This window comes from Nannobrachium achirus (assembly GCF_963921795.1).
Source record: "Nannobrachium achirus genome assembly, chromosome: 23".
Lineage (NCBI taxonomy): Eukaryota > Metazoa > Chordata > Actinopteri > Myctophiformes > Myctophidae > Nannobrachium > Nannobrachium achirus.
The window spans coordinates 33,152,807-33,175,216 of record NC_137830.1 but is presented as its reverse complement, the minus strand read 5'-3'; the positions used below and the strand labels follow the sequence as shown (position 1 = coordinate 33,175,216).

Below are 22,410 nucleotides of genomic sequence, written 5' to 3'. Positions count from 1 at the left end.
TTTTTGAGTGGTGCTCCTGTAAGAGGCCAACAGCTCCTACATCTGGCTTTGTCCGTTTGTCCTGTGTCAGTTTAAACACCCAGGGTCACATTGTCCAAGGTTCGTGGGACGTTTAACAGATAAATAGCACCGCTCACTTCTAACTGGGTGTGATTTTTTTTCTAAGCCATTAGATGCCTGGTAGACCAGAACATTGGCCTTTTTTTCCCTTTTTTTTAAGACGGAAAGAAAATCGTCATCCAGCTAGTCTTAAGGAGTAGTTCACCCCCAAAATGACTTTTTTTCTATCGATTACTCACTCCATGGAGGCTTGAGTTCAATAATATTTGTTGCGAATAATTTGATTACAATAAATTTACCCCCATTGATTCCGGATGGGGACCATCCGGAATCAAAAGGGGTAAATTTACTTTTTTGTGTTAGGTATGCGACAAAAAACCCCAAAATATTATTGAACTCAAGTCTCCATGGCGTTTTGATTGATTGATTGAAGGCTTTATTAGAAGTTTGCATAGGAAAATGTACAGATTCATGACGGTACAGTTCACTGGTACAAGGTCTACTAAAAGGAGATCCATGAAAAGACTAAGCTTATTTCAACAGGAAACCATTAAAGTATCTCATATAACATTGAATGACAGACAAATAGAACACAGTACTATGCAGTAGATATGTAAAGAAAAAAGAAAACAGTAGGTCTATACAATCAGTAAGTACAGTATATACAATATATACAAGGAAGGGGCAGGTAACAGTAAGTCTAAACAATCAGTATGTACAGTATATACAAGGAAGGGGCAGGGAGGGTAGGGTTGGGCTAGGTTTTTACCAGTTGTGAACGGCTGCTGCCTGTAAGTGGTTTTTTAGGGCAATTTTAAAGGATGCTAGTGATCCACACTCCTTTATGGCCTTCGGTAAGGCATTCCACATTTTTGTGGTGTAGCAGAAGAACGAGTTCGACCCTTTCTTTGAGTTGACTCTGGGTTGAACGTGATCTGTGGCACTGCCTCTGGTGTTGTAATTATGGACATCCTTAACGTTTTTAAAGTATTTTGACAGGTACTTGGGTATCATAGTGGTGTAGTGTATCTTGTACACCAGGCCCATTGCAAGTTGCTGTACTCTGTCATCTACTCTGAGCCACCCCACTCTTAACTGGTGAGTAGCGGTGAGGTGAGTCTGATTGGGAAGGTTAAGCAGGACCCTAATTAGTTTATTTTGGGCTGTTTGGAGTTTAGTTTTTAGGGCTTGTGGGGCGTCACGATACCATACGTGGACTCCATAGTCAAAGAGGGGCTGGATTATTGCACCAGCTATGGTCTTCAGTGTGTTGAAGTTGACCATTGGGGCGATCCTCTGTAGGAAACGAGTTCGTAAGTAATCAAATGGGAAAAAAGTCATTTTGGGGGTGAACTACTCCTTTAACACATCGGATGCCCACGTGATCTCTGACGTCTAATTTGCTGGTGCCCATGGCAACGCGTCATTTTACCTACCGGCGAGAGTACTGGCGAGAAAAGTAATCCGAGTAAATGTAATCCGAGTATGTCCTGTTTATTTCGCGAAAATCTTTTCTTTCAGTCAGGACCGTTTTTTATCATTTCTAAGCCACAGTGTTTGTGTTACGGCATGTAGAAGAGGCTGCCGTTTTGAGAAAAAAATGAAAAAAGGAAGGGAATCCGGAGAAAACAGCACTTTTGTGCAGCCGGTAAACAGGAAGTCAACGAGCCACACAGCACGTCCGGGTGACGTAATTGCGCGCTGCATGTTGGGAAATGGAGTTGTTTCATCATCACCGCGGTAGCCAAGTGCAGTAGCTACAGTACAGTATAGTTTACTGTACAACGCGTCAAACGCGTCGTTGGGCACTCGTAAAGATCAAAGAGATTGACGCGTAGACACCACGTGGGCACCCGATGTGTTAAGAGGAAAGATGACAGTGAAAACAAAGAAAGCATTCCAAGACGAATGGAAAGAGAACTATGCATTCATGCATAGTTCATGTGGGTTAATTCTCTATTTACAGTTTGGCCGGGCACGATAACTATATAACAATATCGTTCGCCATTGTATATTTTTTTTTAGCAGAGGAGGGGGTCGTGGTATAAGGCAGTTTGGGAACCCCTGGCTTAATGAAATGAACTGGTACATGTACACACACACAGGCTGAAATGAACTGCTCAAATCCACTTCAAATTGGGTTTGATTTTATAGTTGGTATGAACACTGCAATCCACTTCAAATTGGGTTTGATTTTATAGTTGGTATGAACACTGCAATCCACTTGAGTACCAAAAGTAATAGTACTTGTCATGCAGAATGTCCCATTTTGCAAGTTCCCAATTGTATAAGCTCACAATGCATCACTTTGAGACGCGTTGTAAAGTAAAGGAGTTAGAAGTAAAATATTTGCTCTCAGATGTAGTGGAGAAGATGTAGAAATATTGAAAATTGGATATAAAAACATATAGGCTACATGTATATATATATTTACACATATTACACAATAGCAAAATGTTACTTTAAGCACAGTACTTGAGTACTTAGTTACTTTACACCACTGACAATATGCAGAACCGTCAAGAAATTGTATTTTTTTACTTTACTTTACTTGGACAGATCTTATTGCTGCCGGGCCAATTCTGACCCACAAACCGCCCTGTTGCTTACCAGAGTCTTATATGTTTGTGTTATGTATGCAACCTACTGTGGAACACATGAAGCCATTTCTGCTCAAGGCATATAACTGAATATCCATGGTTGTGACTGTACAGTATAACATTCCATCCCACACACAAACACGTTCTGGACTCAAATTACAATTCGTCTTTTAAAAAAGAGGCACATTTTCTAGAGTTCCGTTTAATAGGTGACCGTGTAACACATACACCCTGAATTGCGGTGTGTCACTTCACCAGTACCAACAACTGGCGAGCACGAGGGCTCTACTTGCCTATCCCTTCAAAAAAAATAAAGAGAGAGAATTAGCAGTACTTTTACTTCTACTCCATTACATCTCAGAGGTATCTCAGAGGCATCTCAGAGTCAAATACAATCATTTGAAAACTTTAGTTACTAGTTACTTAGAAGATTTTGATTATTACAAAACACATATTAACCACTTCAACCCTATATACATCTCGACCATTTGAAAATAGCAGATCAACAAGCTCACAATGCGTTGCGATGTGACGCATTGTGAGCTTGTAGGTTGGCTATTTTCAAACTTTTTTTTTTATTTGTATATACATACTTTAAGCACATTTTGATAGTGATACCAATACTTTTGTACATTTTTAATTCAAGACTTTTACTTGTACCAGAGTATTTCTACATTGGCAGTATAATTTTACTTGTGAATTTGAATACTTTTTCCACCATTATAAGCTTCATGTGAACATATTTTTTGTGGAAAAGGTTACATTCTATGCACAACACGTCACACTGTGAGATTGTAGGATGAGCTATTTTAAGACATTTGCTTTAGAGGGGGGAAAAGGACAGTGTTCCCACACATTTTTAACAATGAATTTTCAAAACTTACCCAAAGTACTTTACCCAATGTCCAGGCCTATAGCAATGGTGCAATAATGTGCAATGAGGTTTTTAAAACATGTTTGCCATCAATGCCCCTAGACAGACTCAAGCAAAGGTGTCACTTGACAAAAAGAACAGATCTACAGGCAAACAATACATCTCTATGCACCATGTTGTTGGCTTGTAGATATATTATTTTTTGCTACGTTTTGTCCTGTATACATTTGGCCAGACAGATTTCACGTAATGCTAGAATAGTTTTGGGCCATGTATGAACATAATAAAGACAAAAACTATGTAAATTGTTTCCAACCTTTTCCAGGAATACAGCCTGGAATACAGTTTTTTGAATTTGTAAATATTTACAGGAATTTCATGACCGTGGGAACCCTGCCTCTAGGAACTCCGCACAACAAAGTATAGGTATTAAGTGGTTGTGGAATGTGAAGTGAATGTCTTTGTGGTGATCAATCAATTACATTTGAGACGGCAATGAGTTCACAAGCCCCAGTAATGTACACATGCAGTGGGAATGGCAGTGAATCTGTTGCACATGCTTTTGAACTTAAACTTGATGCTTGGTGTCATCAGCCATTAGTGCACGGGTCACATGCTCCTTGAGTCATTAACGACCTGAGTTTGAACCCGATTCTGTACATGTCTCATAAGTCTCCCTTCTCTCTGTCTGACATAATATAAAGTATATACCAGTATAGGCAACCCTAGGGCACAGGGGAGGATGATTACTGGCACACTAGCATAAGTGTGAGAGAGCGTTTTCTTCTCTTTTCTTCCCCTTATAAAATTAAATATTCAAAACAAGTTTAGTCAGTTACATTCTTAAGCATACTTAAGCACACTTGAGGATTTTCTTTCTTTATTTTTTACTTTACTGGAGTATTTCCAATGTTCAGTACTTTTACTTCACTACAATTATTTGAGAACGTAAGTTACAAGTTACGTTGTAGAATTGATTACTACAAAACAAATTAACCACTTCAGCACATTTATTTCGGCCATTTGAAAATAGACGATCTACAGTACAAGCTTGTAGATCGGCTATTTTCAAAAGATTGTTATACAGATTATATTGATGCTAACACTCAAGTCAATTTTGAATACAATACTTTACTTGTAACAGTATTTCTATATTGCTGTATTGATACTTTTACTTAAGTACTTCTTCCACCAAAGAGCACAGGGGAGTGCTGTGAGGCAACAGTGCTAAACACTGTGGCCACCGTGCCACCCCAAATCACAATCACACGTTGTATTCTACAGGACTGTAGTCCATGGGCCATGCGAGGCGTCGCTCTCTCCCTTTCTGAGACACAGCTAAATTGGTGTTATCAGCTGCTAAAGTCTGTGTCCCATTAACTTGACTGTAGAATTAATCTGCTAAAAGTAGCATATGAGGGGGTCAAACTAAGGGTTTTTCATGATTCTGAATCCATTGCAAGCATGTGTTTTGCACGAAAAACATCCCTTGGCTAAAAACGGCCCCCACAAAACTGTGAAAAGTGATGGCTCAAAACTATGTCATCACTTTTCATCATTAAACCATAGTTTTATGGTGTCTCAGAAAGGGTTATCATACCAAAATATAATCTACAAATATAGAGCTTTTCAAAAATGCATAGTAACCCTTGGCACCTTTCAAGAGCGACATCTCGTATGGCCCATGGACTACTGGCTGTCCTTCCCCGTCGACACACGCAGGCCGAGTCACTGATGCAACTTCTTTGTCAAGGATAATTCAAGAACAGAGACACTCAGGGAGACCAGCTCTGTGCTCCAATAATAATAACGATATTAATAACAAGAATCAAGTCCAAAAGTGATTTAAAGGTGATACACCATGCATTTAAAAAGTATTTATGTCATATTGTTTATGTCCCAAAAACGTTTTTCAAAAGGTTTGAGGCTAAATTACCACTCCTGAATAGAGAGCCCCTCTCATTTTTGAATGGCTCTCAGAGCATTTCAGCTGCAGTACCACCTTTGGCCTGAACTGCGCCACCCCACCCCCCCCAAAATCCTTTTGAAAAAAAAAAATGACGTTTTATGATGACGTCACAATCGGCAGATGACGTCACAATCGGCAGCAAATCTGGATAGCCTGTTTTGAGAACCCGTGGGATACTTTTAACCTTCGCCTTCAAAAAACCAGAGAAAGACACAACGGTCAGAAATGGGACTTTGTGAGGATAGAAGGTGCTAGTGGGACCCCAAAAAAAGGTTTTAAAATAGGAAAAGTGAAATTTCATGGTGTATCACCTTTAAGTGGCCGTGATAATAGGCCATCTACAAGTTCAGTGCATCGCGTCACTCACGTGAGATTTTGAAATGTTTCGCCTATGATGACATGCCCAAAAGAGGGAAGCCAGGCTGAACGTGCTTACTGTAGCCTGTCTGTCTGTGCGTTTTATAAATATTTAACCAAATGAAAAGTATTAACCAGAACTCGTGACTAAATAGTAACAACATTGGATCAACTGGAACACAGGTAAAGTAAAGGTTTTGGCAGTTTACTCAATTCTACATTTACTAAATTACCGTTTTTTTTAACTGGATTATTTCCAATTGTCTGTGCTTTTATTTCTACTCCACCACATCTCAAGAGGCAAATGTTATCCTTTAACTCCACTACAATTACAGTATATACCAGTAAGATGCCTAAGGGCGAAAAGCGACATCGCCCTAAAGGGCAAGGTCTTGGCCATCAGTCTTGGCCATATATGGATTCTGTTAGTGTGGTTCTCCTAACAGGGCATCATCTGGGATACAATCCCTGTTATGCCCATATATGGAGATCCCTAACAGAATCCCTTTTATGCCCATATATGGAGATCCCTAACAGAATCCCTTTTATGCCCATATATGGAGATCCCTGCTCTGAGTATCTGATATCACTGTGATGTCACCTGTTCATGCCCATATATGGAGATCCCTGCTCTGAGTATATGACATCACTGTGATGTCACCTGTGATGTCACAGTGATGTGTCAGGGGAACCACAGTGTCAGGCGTATCAACAAAAAAAGGACTGTTAAGAGTGGTTCCCCTGACATCGCAGTGACATCAGAGCATGACATCAGAGCAACAAACCCATAGACGGTAAAAAAGTCCAGACGGACGCAGACAAGCTGTGCCGTTTCTCACAGTAAACTGCAATCTACGGTCGCGATGAAAACTTGAGTTACTAGTTACTTTGTAGATTCTGATTGTTATTACAAAACATACATTAATAACCACTTCAGCCCAATATACATTTATTTCGGCCTGTTGAAAATAGCCAATGTAGATCTGCCATTTTCTAAATATTTTTTATATATTTGAAAAATTGTGAAATGGGACATTCTGCACAAGGAGTATATTTTCTACTTTTGGTACTTTAAGTGCAGTTTGATACTTTTGTATTCTTACTCAAGTACATTTCTCACAACAGACATTTTACTTAGTTAAACATTTTAGAAGTGTACTTTTTTTCCACCAGTGGGTTTTAGACAACGAACATGGTTTCCAGCCGACAAAGAGATGAAATCAAGGTGTGCAGGACTGGTCTCATCTTGGCCCACCAAAGGATCACCGTCAGTCCACCACTCTCCCCTCCCCTCCCCTCCCCCCCAAACACATGACCGTGTGTCTCAGGACAGTCATGTGCACACACAGCCTCCACTTTGACCACGATGCACTTCATTAACAGCCCCCAGAGACGTTCCTTCAATCACACATGGCTCAAAGTCACCATTAACGTTTCATATTCAATTAGCAAATTTAAGGACGGGAGAGTAAGGGGAAGGCGTGAGTGAGGCGGACTGCACGACGACCAGGCGTTAATCAATGGTTCGTCTGTCCTCCCTCAAGTGACCACTGGAAGGTGCCTTGGCTTGAATGATAAGGTTCCCTCCCCCCTTGATTCTAATTCATGCGAGACCCGTAGTAAATCAAGATTGCGCTGCCGCGACGTTAGCGCTATGCGCCAAGCGCCATGAACATATGAATGAATAGGATCCTGAGGGCAGTGAGCATTGAGGCTGCAGGTTGACAGTAAGAGTATTTGCAATCATACAGTAGATGTGTCCGGATTTTTTGCATTTTTTTATGTTAAAAAATAGCAGATAAGCAAGCTTGCAATGTGACACATTGCGTCTGTTGATTTATTTGAGAGACCTTCATTTTAATAGCTACATTTACTTGATTGCTTATTTTATTGTATAATTAAAAGTTACATTTTCTTTTCATATACTTGAGAGGATTACGCCACAAAAATCTGGCATCGGCCCGGGGCTCTAGTTGACAGCAGGGGTTTTCTGAAGCATTTAATACAAAGCCTTGGCGTTCAAAGCAGCATCCACGAGCTACAGGTTAAGGTAAATTGAACGTGACTTGTGCTGCTGGAATGTGGACACACGAGATCCCAATGCCCCAACAGGATGTAACTCTAATGCCTCATTCACACTGCAGATAAATAGTTGAACGTTTTGCTTGCTTGGTCAATGTTATCTCAATGGAAACCAGCTTTAAAGATACAGGACACACACAAGACAAAGCTTTGCAAGCTTTAAAGCTGGTTTCCATTGAGATAACATTGACCAAGCAAGCTAAACGTTCAACTATATATCTGCAGTGTGAATGCAGCTTAAGCCATGTGTTTTAAGGACAGAATGAGAGAGAGAAAGGCAAGGCATTTCAAGCATCTTACAACCGTGACAGTTGAGATTTGCGGTCAGGAGAACATCGAAGAAATAAAGCTTTGTTCCAGGATAAAGCTATTCCCATGTCGAGCATTGGGTTGTAAAAGCAATCGTCCGTAACGTATGTTCAAGCACGGTCGATCATCTATATGTTGCTTCTGTGCTTTAATAACATAATACAGTGGTTCTCAACCTGTGGGTCGGGACCCCCAGGGGGGTCCCCAAATTATTTTGGGCGGTCCCCAGATGATTAACTTAATGTGCAACCTTTTTTTCTCACTCAACAGTAAACAAACAACGTAACGTTTGTGTATAGAGGGTATCTGCACATTTCTAAAGTGACAATTTGTGGATTTCTAATGGAACATTTTTTTCCCCCATTCAGACAGTATGGCAATTGGCAATATTGTCTGCCCTTTTTCAAAGCAAAAAACAAACCATGTCACTCTGTTTCAATTATATTCAATAACATTTCTGCTTACTTGGTTAATAGCATATTTCTTTAAAAGCTGAATCAATACTAGGTCTATTTAATTTAGGCAAAATCATTCGGAGGAGAAGACCACACAAACCCTTGACTAGCACAAGTATATTTTTCTTTTTTTTTCCTCCAAAAGTATCTAAAGCCTGAAGTATCGATATACAGTATCGGGAAATCGGGAAGAATACGCCCTCTGGAATTCAAAATTGACTTGAGTAAAAGTGTTGGTATCAGAATTGAGTTAAACGTGGGGTTGGCGATAGGGCCTTTCTGTGTGAGTTTGCATGTTCTCCCCATGTCTCCTAGGGTAGATACCCTCACAAAAACATGCAGTAATCCTGGTCTCTATACTGCCTCCCCCTGGCCAGCCGGGCCGCCTGATGGAGGGGAAAGGAACTGATTGGATTAACGTGTTCCTTCCACGCACTACGTCCAAACCAGGGAAATCCCCACTATCAGGTGAAAAGAAGCAACTTGGACTACTCATAGAAGGAAGCATGAGGTCAGTCCGTTGTCTCCACAGGCGTGGCAGAGGGAGAGCAGAGCCCAGGATTACATACGCAATTGGCACTGGGTGAAAATGGGTTACAAAATCGTGGGATAAAAGTTAGAGAAAAAAAAAGAAGAATTAACTTAAACTACCCAAAGTAGATGCAGAATGTCCCATTACACAATTTTTCAAATAACAATAAACATATTTTGAAAACAGCAGATCTGCAATGTTTAAATGGCCAAAATGTATATAGGTTATAGGTATATATGTTTGAAATAATCAAAATCTACAAAGTAACTAGTAACTAACGTTTTCAAATAATTGTAGTGAAGTAAAAGTACAATATTTGCCTCTGAGATGTAGTGGAGTAGAAGTAAAAGTTCAGAAATACTACCTCAAAGGTGTACTTAAAAGTACAGTACATGTAAATGTACTTAGTTATACCACTGGTTACAGAAGCTATGCTCAGGGAGAACAGAATACAAGATAAAGATGATTTTAGGCCTTCTATCGTGCCCAGGTAGCTACAGAATTCACTCTATAAAGTTCTTCTACCAAATCTTTTTTTTTTTTTTTTCATGTTGCAAAAATCTCAGATCTTCAACCTCGATGTGTCAAATCATCAGCTATTTTTGCTATTTGTACAACAATGTACACAGAGATTAAGCGAAACCAAAGACGTTACATCGTGAATGTGATGCATATTGTAAAGCGCTTTGGATAAAGGCGCTATATTATACAGTAAATGCACCATTACCCATTTACATTCAGAACAGAAGATCAAAATAAAAGCCACACTTATCAGGGGAGTGATGATAAAATCCAGGGGCGTCACACCAAATTCTGGGCCCTGGGTACAAGGATTCACTGCGGCCCCCCATGAATGTTAACTATTGAAAAATAGCAGATATACAAGCTCACAGCGCGGCACCGAGTGCCGCGCTGTGAGCTTGTAGATCTGCTATTTTTTTTTTTTATCGTGAAAATGTGTGCAAGAAACCTATGTCAAGGACCCCCAAGATGATATGTATTTGGCCACGGACCGCGATCTCAAAATATTTAGTTCCAGGGACCCCCAGAAGCAAGATTTGAGTTAGAAATGTTCGCTTAAAAAATACATAATTCTATTCAAAGATTTTCACAAGTTTTCACAACTTTTCAAAAATAGCAGATCTACAAGCTCGCAGCGCGGTACTCGGTGCTGCGCTGTGAGCTTGTATATCTGCTATTTTTCAATAGATAACGTTATTAGGGCCCCTCCAGCCTCCACCTTGGGCCCCAGTAACTCAGTCCCACTTTCCTACCCCTTGTGACGCCTCTGATCAAATCTATCATCACCTATGACTGGTATCGAAACTGACTGATACTGACATGTTTATTATTTAGTAAGACAAGACAAACAGAAAATAATCTAAAGAAATAAGAGCTAGAAATGCATGATGAGCCATCCATCAAGAGTATGCATGCTTATGAGTAGTTAGTGAGAAAAAGGTTAAACGAGCTTGAATGAAGTTCTGATCAATTAGGACCTAAATGCTCTGACAAATCGGAACCTGAATGAAGTTATAATGAATCTAAATCTAAATTAGAGCCTGGATTAAGTTCTGATACTGTACATCAGACCCTGAATTAAGCTTTGATTAATCAGATCTTGAAAGAAGCTTTTATTGAGAGCCGGGGTGTTAAGGGAATCACAACAGAACATGCAATGCTCTTCTAATGTATGATTGTTAGTTGCAGTTATTAATGCAGTAATGCAATATCACTGCTGGAAGCAAATATCATCCCTGTCATCAGGATTAGTGCCAGCATTCACACATGCCATGCACTCAGTACAATCATACGGACACCAAAACATCAGGTTAAGAATTTGGCATGGCTCCAAAACAACCGTCTAATTCAAGTGGAAGAGCTTTTTTTAAGTGGGACAATTATTTGCTTCCCATTGTATTAACTCATCACCTGGGGGAGACAAGTTCTTTCTTTTTTCTTTTCACAATACAGTGACAAAATTGTTAGAAGTCGACTGTTCTACTCACTTGTAAGTCAACCCGTCTCCTTTAGAGCAAAGCGCTTCAGCCGTTTGACCGTCCGAGACAACGCACTGTTGGTCAGATCTGCTGGTTCAAAATGTGTTTGCCGTTACAAATCGGTCGGCTTGCACACATCCCCCCCACCCCAGCCCCCACCCCACTGGTGTGCGTGCTCAGCACTGAAAATGTACTTCTACTCCACTACATCTCAGAGGCAAATATTATACGTTTACTCCACTACAATTATATGAAAACTTTCACGAGAGGTTCACAAGAACCTTTTCGCGTTGAAATTAGTAGATTTGTTCCGATACCAGTATTGGGAAAAGCTGCCGATACTGCCTAAAATGCTGGTATCGGTTAGTATGGCAGTATGCCATTCCGATACCACGTAATTCATCGTATGATGATCATATACAATCATTTACAGACATATTTTTATACTCTTACTGTACTATTTACATTATTATTTTACTAACTTGTAGTTGTAGCTGCACTTTAAACATTATTATGTTAGATCAGTGGTTCTCAAACCTTTTAATTTCAAAGACCCCCATAACTCAAGAGTGTACAAAATGAACCACATGCTCCCGTAAGGGTCCACTTTGTTCCATTTGTACACACACTCAAGAGTTAAAGACCTCTAAGGGTCCATTTGGAACCCCCTCTAGGAACCCAGATGGTCCCTGGACCCCACTTTGAGAACCACCGTCCACAGGTATCACAATTACAGGTATCGGATCTTTTTTTATTTTACTTGCCTAGTGCAGTGGTTCTCAACAAGGTGTCAAGCCAGGACCCCAGGGCTCCTTGAGGGCCTCCCAGCTAGAATTATTGATACTTAGTAGCCAAAATAGGCTTTTGTGGGTCTGTGACTCCAAGAGTGTACAAACGTAACACAATTGCACTTGTTCCAATTGTTTTTTAAGAGAATTTTACGGTGTAGACTGGGGTACCACAGATATTAGGCTATTTAAGCTTTGTACGGCTACGGCAGATGAGTAGAAACGGCCTCCTTAAATTCCCCAATATCAAATGGGGAGATCTGCGACCCAATGCCTGGGCATACTGTGCGGTTAAAAAAAACATTTCTTACTTGCACCAGCAGAGAACGCAAGTACTGCGTTCTGTGGCGCATCTGTCACGTATCTGTGTTCATGCCCGTAGCCAATCAGGGACCAGCATTTTAGGTGACATCACCATCAACAGCCAATGAGGGACCAGCATTCTTGGTGACGTCACAGACAACAAGTGCGACCTGATATACAAATAACAAGGTGTGCGCGCTCTGCTGTCGCACAAGTAGGCCATACATGGCCACGAGTGCACCAGGCGCAAGTTGGCACCTCGACTGAGTGCAGTTTCTTCAAGGGTCCCGCTGGCCAATCACAGCGCGTCCTGCGAAGCTTGGCCAATGGGACCCAGGGCGTACAATAAACTTTGAGGCGTTTGTGCCACGATGTAGGCCATGTCTAGACCAGATGTAGGCCATGCTTCACATGTTTTGTGGCCCGGTCATTGTTTGGGGAACCGGACAAAGCCCAATGTTGGAGCTTCCAGGAGCACAGCTCAAAAAGGAAGATTGCGAGCCACTGCATTAGACTCTAATGCAGTGGCTCGCAACGTTCTCAGGCCATACCGACCCCCCAAAACAATCGTAATTGAACAGGGGACCCCCCAAATAATCATAGTTGAACTGGAGACTTACCCTGCAACATACTAGCATCATCTCCATGGGATGTACTTACTCACGCTAAGATGTACTTACTCACGCTAAAAAACAGGAGATAGGCTCCTGCCCTATGGGCCTCATAGCTCGGCAAGCCTGTCAGGGACCCCCGACCCTGACAGGCACTTGTAATTGTAGGATTTGACACATTACATCTTGCCTCTTTCTCATATTATCCGACAATTTGGCTAGTGTTTAACCAGTTGTTATAGCATAGTTTGTAGATTCATTTTGATGCAGTAAAAATACCTTTCTTTGGAGGCATCAAAGAGGTCTTAAAAGTCCTTAAATTGTCTCTTCACGGTCATCTAAGGACCCCCCCCCCCCCCCCCCGAAAAAAATAAATAAATAAATAAAAAATAAGAGTGAATCATGTGGGGGTCCCGACTCCCGACCCACAGGTTGAGAACCACTGGTCTAGTGCATGACATTTGAGTGATGAAGAAGAGGAAGCTGAACCCACTTGTATGTGAGGCCGTCACCAACGGCGAAGAGCTGCTGAGCCGAGAGTCCGTCTTCAGGGACGTAGCCTGTACCGCCACTGATCAGATAATCTGCCATGCTGTCGAAAAGAGAAAACCACACAGATTAACCCATTTAGGCCTAGAATTATTGACTACTTTAACCAGTGCAGATATACAAGCTCACAGCGCGGCACAGAGTGCCGCGCTGTGAGCCTGTAGATCTGCTATTTTTGAAAAAGTCATGAAAATGTGTGCAAATCTTTGAATATGTATTTTCAAAGCGAACGGTTATAACTCAAATTTTGCTTCTGGGGGGTCCCTGGAACTAAATATTTTGAGATGCGGGTCCGTGGCCAAATAAATATCATTTTGGGGGTCCTTCACATGAAAAGGTTTGAGAACCACTGACATAGTAGTCTCTCAAGAACAGACTAACTGAGCTCCAGTTAAGTGAAAAGGACCTTTTCTTTGACGATGGCTGGCCAGATTGCTGACATAGAAACGTAGGTTTTTTCCAAATATCTTAGAAGGATTCAAAAGACACTTATAGGATCGGGTCAAAATTCTAATTTTCACGATTTTCCAAAAATAGCAGATCTACAAGCTTGCAGCGCGGCACTCGGTGCCGCGCTGTGAGCTTGTATATCTGCTATTTTTTTATATTTAAAGCATAAAATATTGCGTCATAATGTGTTCAGGCCTAAATGGGTTAATAATCCGCTGCGCTGTCTTAACCGATCATACTGTTGTGCCATAAATTATGTGATAGATATTAGATTTTGCCCATATCGCCCAGGCCTACACTGTTGATACCGAGATTGAGTATTGACGTAGAAAACCTACATGCTGCTTTCAGTGAAGACGTTTTTGTGTGGCGGGGGGATATCGTCACTGTCGGGCAGAAACCTTGTATCTCAAAGTTTCACATTTGTACGTTTTTTCGCAAAGTAAAGGTCCTGCTTTATCATACAAGATTGTCGCACAAAACTAGGGAAAATAGCAGATCTACAAGCACACAACGCCTCGCACCGCGAGGCGTTGTGTGCTTGCAGATCGGCTATTTTCACTACTTTAAATCCTTTTTAAAATGATCAACACAAAACGAACGATTTTGGACATACAAGGTTTCCACCCGACAACGACGATATACTGTACAGGGTTTAACCCATTACAACTGGTAAAGCTGTGTTCTTTTAGATTTTAGTGTTAGATATACAAGCTCACAGCGTGCCACGTACAACTGTTATTATTATTATATAATTTTTATTTATTTTTTTGTTTTGAATAATCTTGAGTGAGGTGAAGAGAACCACTGATTTAGAAGGCAGTCTTAGAAACGACCTCATGGTCTTAATGGGTTTCTTTAAGTGGTTAAAACGATACACGCTGGTGCCCGGACACAGCCAGCCGGGTCCAGTGAGGAGCAGCTATACAGCCTATTTGCCGACAAGAGCTTATATGACCTTCTCAGAAATAAAAAGACGTAACCATAGCAACAGAAACATCTCCTCCAGTCAGCCAGCACCGGGTCAGTGCACCTGGCACTAGTGAGGGAGAGAGAGAGAGAGAGACTAAAAGGGATGGGACGATATGCGATATTATCGTTTATCATGATGAAAAAAAAACACTCACGATAATCGTATCGTGGAGATTTAATTTATCGTGATATCGTCCTCGACCGTCATGCACTGGGATCAATTCACCTTTTATTTGCCGAGCTGCATATCCGGTAACATTTAAACCCTCTATAATTGGTAAAAGGTATATAATAAACATACTTTTTTTTCTATCAAATCTATCAAACGTCTTTGCCAAAAAATAGCATTGTGAGCTTGTACTGTAGATCGGCTATTTTTTGGCAAATGTTCCGCCCCAGGATAATGGATTTTGAATATCGTGATAATATTGAAAATTGCGATTTCTTTTGTCACAATAATCGTGATATGAAATTTTCATATCGTCCCATCCCATCCCTAGACACTGTATGCTTCTTGGAGAGACAGACAGCATTCTGCAGTAGAGTTGTTCCAATCAAAGCTGCTGAAACTGCCTAAAATGCTGGCATCGGCGAGTATGCCAGTCTATCTATGCCGTTCCGAGACCCACTACATAATTCCTCACATGAGGATCATTCATTTACAGTAATATTTTGAACGTTTCAGTTGATGTTGCACAACCGTTTTATACTCTTACTGTACTATTTTAGGGGCGGCAGTGGCTCAGCAGGTAATTTGAGAACCGGAACTGGACGCTTGTTCAATCCCAGGCTCCCCCCCCCCCCCCCCCCCAGAGTTACTGTCGAAGTGTCCTTGAGCAAGAACCCACTGAACCCTTAATTGCTCCCGATGAGCAGGTTGGTGCCTTGAATGACTTCCGCCGCCGCTGATGCATGAACGCGAATTAATATAATGTCCCATGGATTACATTATTAGTTTACCAAGCTTGTTTATCAAGCTTACATAAAGTGTGGTTCCTGTGGAAATAAGCCGTGGCTTTCTAGGATCTCCTTTTAGTAGACCTTGTACCAGTGATTTGTGCCGTCATGAAACTGTACTTTTTTTCAAATGCAAACTTCTAATAAACTCTTCAATCAATCAAAGCTTGTAGCTGCATAATTGTTCACGGAATTCTGATTTATTCCTAGATGGTTCTCAAGCCATTTCATTTCAAGGAATACCATACCTCTGAGAGTGTGTCTGACTGTGTATTATTATTATCATCATCATTATTTTATAGAGTCATCAAAAACAGCCTTGTGGGTGAGTTGCATCTTATTCCAATAAAACCAGAAAAGCATCTGTGTCATTATAATACTGTACAGGTTCTGTAACTCTTGAATGTACTGAATATGTAAGGGTCCATTTGGAACCCCCTCGAGGAGAAATTAGCGTCCCTGGACCCCACTTTGAGAACCACTGTCAAAGATTATGTTTAAATTACACACTGGTATCGGATCGGTACTCTGTATCAACTGCTACCCAAGCTATGGGTATCGAAATCGGGGAGTAGGAGAAAGCAATGTATCTCTATTCTGAAGTCTCTCCTTCAGTCAGCAGAGAGCATGTGTGCCTCCTGGAGAGATAGACAGTATTCTGTAGCGCCGCAAAACCACTCAGTATGATATTATAGGCCTAATACATTAAAACAATAAAAAATGCATGATAGCCTACTTTTTCTTCAATACCTCGAGACATTTGTTCTCACTTATAGATCCATTTGATCCAATAAGCCAGAACACAATCAATTGATCGATCACTAGAATAAACAGATAACTCTTAAAAGGCACTCGGCCCACGTGGTCAGATGGGTGGGCCCACTGGGCCGCAAACGCTTTCAGGATTTTCAAGTGGGCCCTGATACAGAAGAGGTTGGGGAGCCAGCCACCAGGCTGTCTTACAGGAAACAACAAACCAGGTCAAAAAGAATGAAGAAATGCAGTCCGTGCAGGCAACACATACACGGAAACCGTAGTGGTGACGCCATGTGTGCTGCTGCTGACACTATGGCCCGGTCAACCCATTAACTGATCATGATAAACAGACACGAGCACATGGGCAACATGTTGTAAGGTTGCATACATGTAAAGCAGGCCTGGAATTTCATCATTTTAGGGGCAAGGCTACATATAGCCCATGTTGTAAGGTTACATCCTGTCATATAGCGACGCGTTGTGAGCTTGTAGATCTGCTGCTATTCCCAGTCTTTGAAAACGTTTGAAAATATATGAACATGTTTCATCATGGAAACGCTTATGGCGATTATAAAATAACAATAATTTTGATTATGCCAAATAATTGCGATTAGATGATTATTATGTAATAATTGTGACAGGCCTTGCTACATCATGTCATATAGCCTATATTGTAAGGCTACATCATGTCATATTAGAACCATGTTGCAGGGTTACATGTCATATAGCACATGTTGTTACAAATAGCCCATGTTGTAAAGGTCAACCGAATCAGACACGTTGTATGTGCGCAGGCACACCTAATAAATGATGACGTACATGTATTTAGCTCGGCTGGATGCTTTATCATCTCAACTATTGGCCCAGTGACCTACATTGGGGCGAACATATACATCTGCTGTAGGCTATACATAACATTAAGAGGCCGATTCTACTAATGCCTCCTAAAGTTCTTACACCATAAAATCTAAAATGACACAGATGCTTTCCTGTTTTCAATGTATTAAGATGCATCATTACACTCACAAGGCTGTGTCTGATGTCTATGTCTAGCCTATATAAAAATAAATAATAATTCAGAGGCAGAGTTATGAGGTTAAGTTACAACACACTGTAATTGTCATCTCACTCTGCCAAGTGCCAACCGGGTTATTTATAGTCCTAACCCACATACACAGCAGCAGTCAGTGTGCCAGCAATGGCAGCATGGCATGGATGCACTATGCATGCTGTTTCAACCCAACTGTAGGCTATTCACTGTTTGACTCTGACCTTTAAATTAGACCCATAATAATAATAATAACGTCCTTTCATATTTGACACGTTAGGCCCATAATGATGGGTGGAATTTTAATAGATAATATTAAATACATACATTTAAAAAATGAATTTTGCTGTCTGAGTCTATATTTGATAGCCCAATTAGGCTTCTGGTTTAATATTCGGCCATTAAAGATAGGAATGGACCCCCCCCCCCAGCATCATCAGCCATCACCATCAGATCTGTTATATCACTGAACAATGAAAATATAGCCTACACATGACGAGGGAGGACACAGCGCACACACACAGTCATATTTGATGAGATCATCATCAACCACAATGAATATGGATAGAAAAAAAACTGAAAAACTAAAACACATGAGGTCAGATTGAGTGTAACATATGGCGTAAAAATAAAAATAAATCGATGTTGTTTAATAACCCGAAAGAACGAAGTGGTGTGCAATGCAATCTGAAAGCTTGAATTGAGCAGATACTAGCAGACATTACAAGCTAAAAAAAAACACACACAACACGCACACGTTCAACTATAGCCGATCTACAAGCTCACAACGCGAGGCAGCGTGACGCGTTGTTGAGCTTGTAGATCGGCTATTTTTGGTGCGCACATTCATACTACATATTACAGGCTCGACCATAGCTCCACTTTGCACACACACACACATACACATGTGCTACGGGTTAGCACAGCAGCAGCAGCACACAGCAGTAGCAACGATCAGCTAGTATTTCCTTATGGGAGACCGCAACGCCTACCTCACATGCACGCGTTACAAAAAAAAAGACCCCAGAAACTCATCCGTTATTATTAAGTAACCGTTTCGTTTTGTTTTTCTTACCCCGCCGCGTGCGTGCGTGCGCACATGCACATCTACCCCATGGTGGTGGCTACATATTATTTTTTAACTAGGATCAAAGCTATTTATAAACCTCCTCTCTAGTGAGCTGGTGATGGTGATGACACGTTGTCCACGTTTCAAGTTAAAAAAAATGATCAACTTTCCAAGCTTGTGTAGCCTACACAATGTTCTTTTCTTTTTTTTGTTACCTTGAAGAACAAAGCAGATGTTCCGCGGTGTTGTCCTATAGTCGCTCCACACTACAGTAAAAATGTGATGATGAGGATGATGATGATGATAATAAATGGTACCACCAGGCTACTATACTACCCCGGCCCCGGTTCCGGCGTCTATATAAAAGCAGACAGATTCGGGTTCAGCTTGCCTTGCCTTGGCAGTAGCGTGTGTGTGTTGGTGTGTTATGTACTGGCAGTCATACAGCGTCACATCCCCTCTCTCTGTCTCACTCCACCCTCCGTCAACCACGTGTTTAACCCTCGATATGCTCTCTCTCAGTCTCCTCAGTCTGGCTCTGGCTGGCTGTAATCTAGTGGAAGCAGGTTGCAGAAACGGCGTGGTGTGCCAGTGTGAAGACCGTTGATTATTATATAGGCTATACACTACCTACTTTCATCCCCCCCAAACATTTTTATAATAATATTATAATCAGTGGAGGAAAAAGTAGGCCTACTCATTTGTTTTAGAAAAGTAAAAGTATCAATGCTCCAATTTAGATATAGGCTACTCTGTACAAAAGTATTGGCAAACAAATATGGGCCTACTTAAAGCACCAACAGTAAAAGTATGTGTTTTTATTAATATACCAGTAAGACGCCTAAGGGCGCAAAGTGACCTTGTCCTAAAGGTCACTTTAGGACAAGGTCACAGGACGGAATTCACACATGATGTCACACCATGTGATGTCACAATGTCAACAAAATTGAGGAGGAAGGAAGGATGTACGGACAAGATGCCGGTTTTCATAGTTAACTGCGACCTACGGTCGCAACCAGTAAGACGCCCTAAGGACGAGACGTGACCTCGCCCTAAAGGGCACCCCACATGACATGGGCGTGCGCATGCCTGGGTGCGTTCACAATGACTGAATGTCAGTCTCCAGGCCTTCTTCAGAATATTTACTCACTATATGTATGGCAGGCACATTAGAGTCCACTAGTACAGTGGTTATAACCTTTTTTTATTTTCAAGGACCCCTTTAACACTGAGAGTGTACACTCTCAGACCTGTACACTTACAGAACTGTAAGGGCCCATTTGGAACCCCCTCAAGGAAGGTCCCTCGACCCACTTAAGACCGTTTGACTGCACTAACACATTTAAGGCTAGCCCTTTATGTGTTCCCTGTATGTCAGCTCATGTTGTAGCCATGTCCATGGCAACAAATATAATTTTGACAAAAATGTCCACCACAAGCCAGGCTGGTGGTGACCCCTGTCATGTTGGAAGGTCAAGGGTTTCATCCCTAGTACTACCGGAGTCTTACCAGAGACTATACAAATGGTACCCAGTGTCTCCCTGTTTGGCACAAAGTGTTGCAAAGCTGCAAAGTTGTGAACTTGTAGGTCAGCTGTACAAATAGATTTGGTGTAGAGGGAAAAACAGGGTGTTATCAGAGCCCTGGGATACCCGGTCAACGAGATACATGTACTCAAGTAGGCAGACTGTACTTTTGAGGTACTTTTTTTTTTTTTTTTTTTTTTTTTTACTTTTTTTTTATACCTTTTCTTCTACTCCACTACTATCTCAGAGGCAAATATTTTACTTTTTACTCCACTGCAATTATTTGATAACTATTAGTTACTTTGTAGATTTATAGATCTTTATTACAAAACATACTTTAACCACTTTAGCACATTTCGGCCATTTGAAAATATTATGTCCGAAAATGCGTTATGAGCTTGCATGTAGATCTGCTATTTTCTAAGGATGTTTATACATTTGAAACTTTTAAAATGGGACATTCTGCATAATGATTAGATTCTACATTTGGTACTTTAAGCACATTTAGATACTTTTATAGGCTACTTTTACTCAAGTACATTTTGAATTCCGGACTTTTCTTTACATAAAATAATTGTACTTTTTTTCACCACTGTGTGTATGCCACGAGTGTGGGGTTGTGCGGTAGTCACAAGGCACACACAGAGTCTAATTGTTTTAATTACATCAGTCACATTGGTGAGCTCAGTCAGAGACTATTGAAACTATATGTTGACGGACTGGGTGAGCAAGTATCGATGGGGTGCCAAACTTCTAGATCGTCTATTTTCACCATATTTGACATACAGGGTTTAAGAGGTTAAGCAGCATTCTTTTCCAGAGGGCAGCACAGTGAGACGCTACACATTGGGCAACTGCATTGAAAATAGATATTTCTGAAATGGTAAAACTGCATTAATTTGGTAAACATGACAGATTGCTTAAGATAGGCCATTTGCCAGCCCAGAAAAATGCCTGCATCTGTCCTTGCTTCACAACACAAGAATGTTCTGTTACAAAATGCTGACTTTTTTTTTTTCTTCTTCTTCTTTTTTTTTTTTACAGCTGTGCTGTTTAAGTCACTCTGGTACTTTGATTTGCGGGCCGGAACAGTGCGGTTCTGGGGTACCATGGACTATCCTAAGGGGTTCGTTCATAATGTATGTTTTGTAACTCTGGTCTTGAGCTAAACACGTTTGTGAGCCCCTGCTGTACACTGACGTGGTATTACTGTACAGATATATTTAATCTCAGATATTAATTATTAGCAGAACCCATAAGGACTTTCTTTATGCCAAAACGGGTCTATTAACTTCTCAGTTGGTTTGTATAGGGTGGCCATATGGGTAGGGAGGCCACCTGGGAAGAAGAAGGTCCAAGGTTCGATTGGCCCCAGTAATGTGTCGAGGCGTCCCTACAGGAGCAAAACACTTAACCCCTAACCGCTCCTCCCCTGCCCACTGCCTGTTGGGTCAGATAGGTCATAATCATTATTATAGTTTGTTCTTGTGTCATATTATTATACCTGAGCAAGGGCTGTTTGCCAGGGAGACTCAGGGGGATCTCCTTCCTTTTTCCTGATAGTGTCAAATCAAATGTGGGTCATCACAAAATGTGGGTCAGTGGTTCCTGACTGTATGTGCTGTAGTGTGCAGTGGCTATTCTGGGCACTTGAATACAGCCTGGTTGGCATTCATTCCCTATGCTGGTACGGTTGCTTGATAATGTGTCTGTGTGTGCCGCACTGCCGGGGAGGGCCCTGAAGGTGTCAAGCTCAAAATAGCACCGTAAACCCCTTAGATCACTGTTTCCCAAACATTTTCAAACAAACAAGCAAACACATTTAAGAAATCCCATGAATAAAATGGAACGATAATTAAGAAGTAGTGAAAATAGGCGATCTACAAGCTCTGGGGACCGCCCACAAATCATGTGGAACTCTCTGGGGGTCCTGACCCACAGGTTGAGAACCACTGCTCTAAGAGAAGCCATTTGTTATGGGATCTCCTAAATGACCCACAAATGAAACTCATCATGTCGACCAAAAACCACCTTCAATTGGCCACCAGGCCACCTTCAAGGTCATTTGCAAGTCAGACGAAATGCAAGAGTGCATGGCTATGTAAACTGATCCGACTACGTCCAGCGTTATTTACATACAGCA

General features: G+C 41.2%; 1 protein-coding gene across 2 annotated transcripts in view; it reads right to left on the bottom strand.

Moving 5' to 3' along the window:
• Window positions 1-19,065, bottom strand: part of impdh1b (IMP (inosine 5'-monophosphate) dehydrogenase 1b) — a 56,353-nt gene extending 37,288 nt beyond the window's left edge. The window contains exons 1-3 of one of the 2 annotated variants that reach the window (XM_080754062.1): window positions 18,957-19,065; window positions 13,434-13,532; window positions 11,248-11,325 (exon numbers count right to left, since the gene is read on the bottom strand). In XM_080754062.1, the coding sequence (XP_080610188.1) occupies window positions 11,248-11,325; window positions 13,434-13,531 (176 nt within the window). In that variant the 5' untranslated portion in view covers window position 13,532; window positions 18,957-19,065. The remainder of the gene's footprint in view (window positions 1-11,247; window positions 11,326-13,433; window positions 13,533-18,956) is intronic. The other variant, XM_080754063.1, reaches the window with a different exon arrangement.
• Window positions 19,066-22,410: the final 3,345 nt, after the last annotated feature.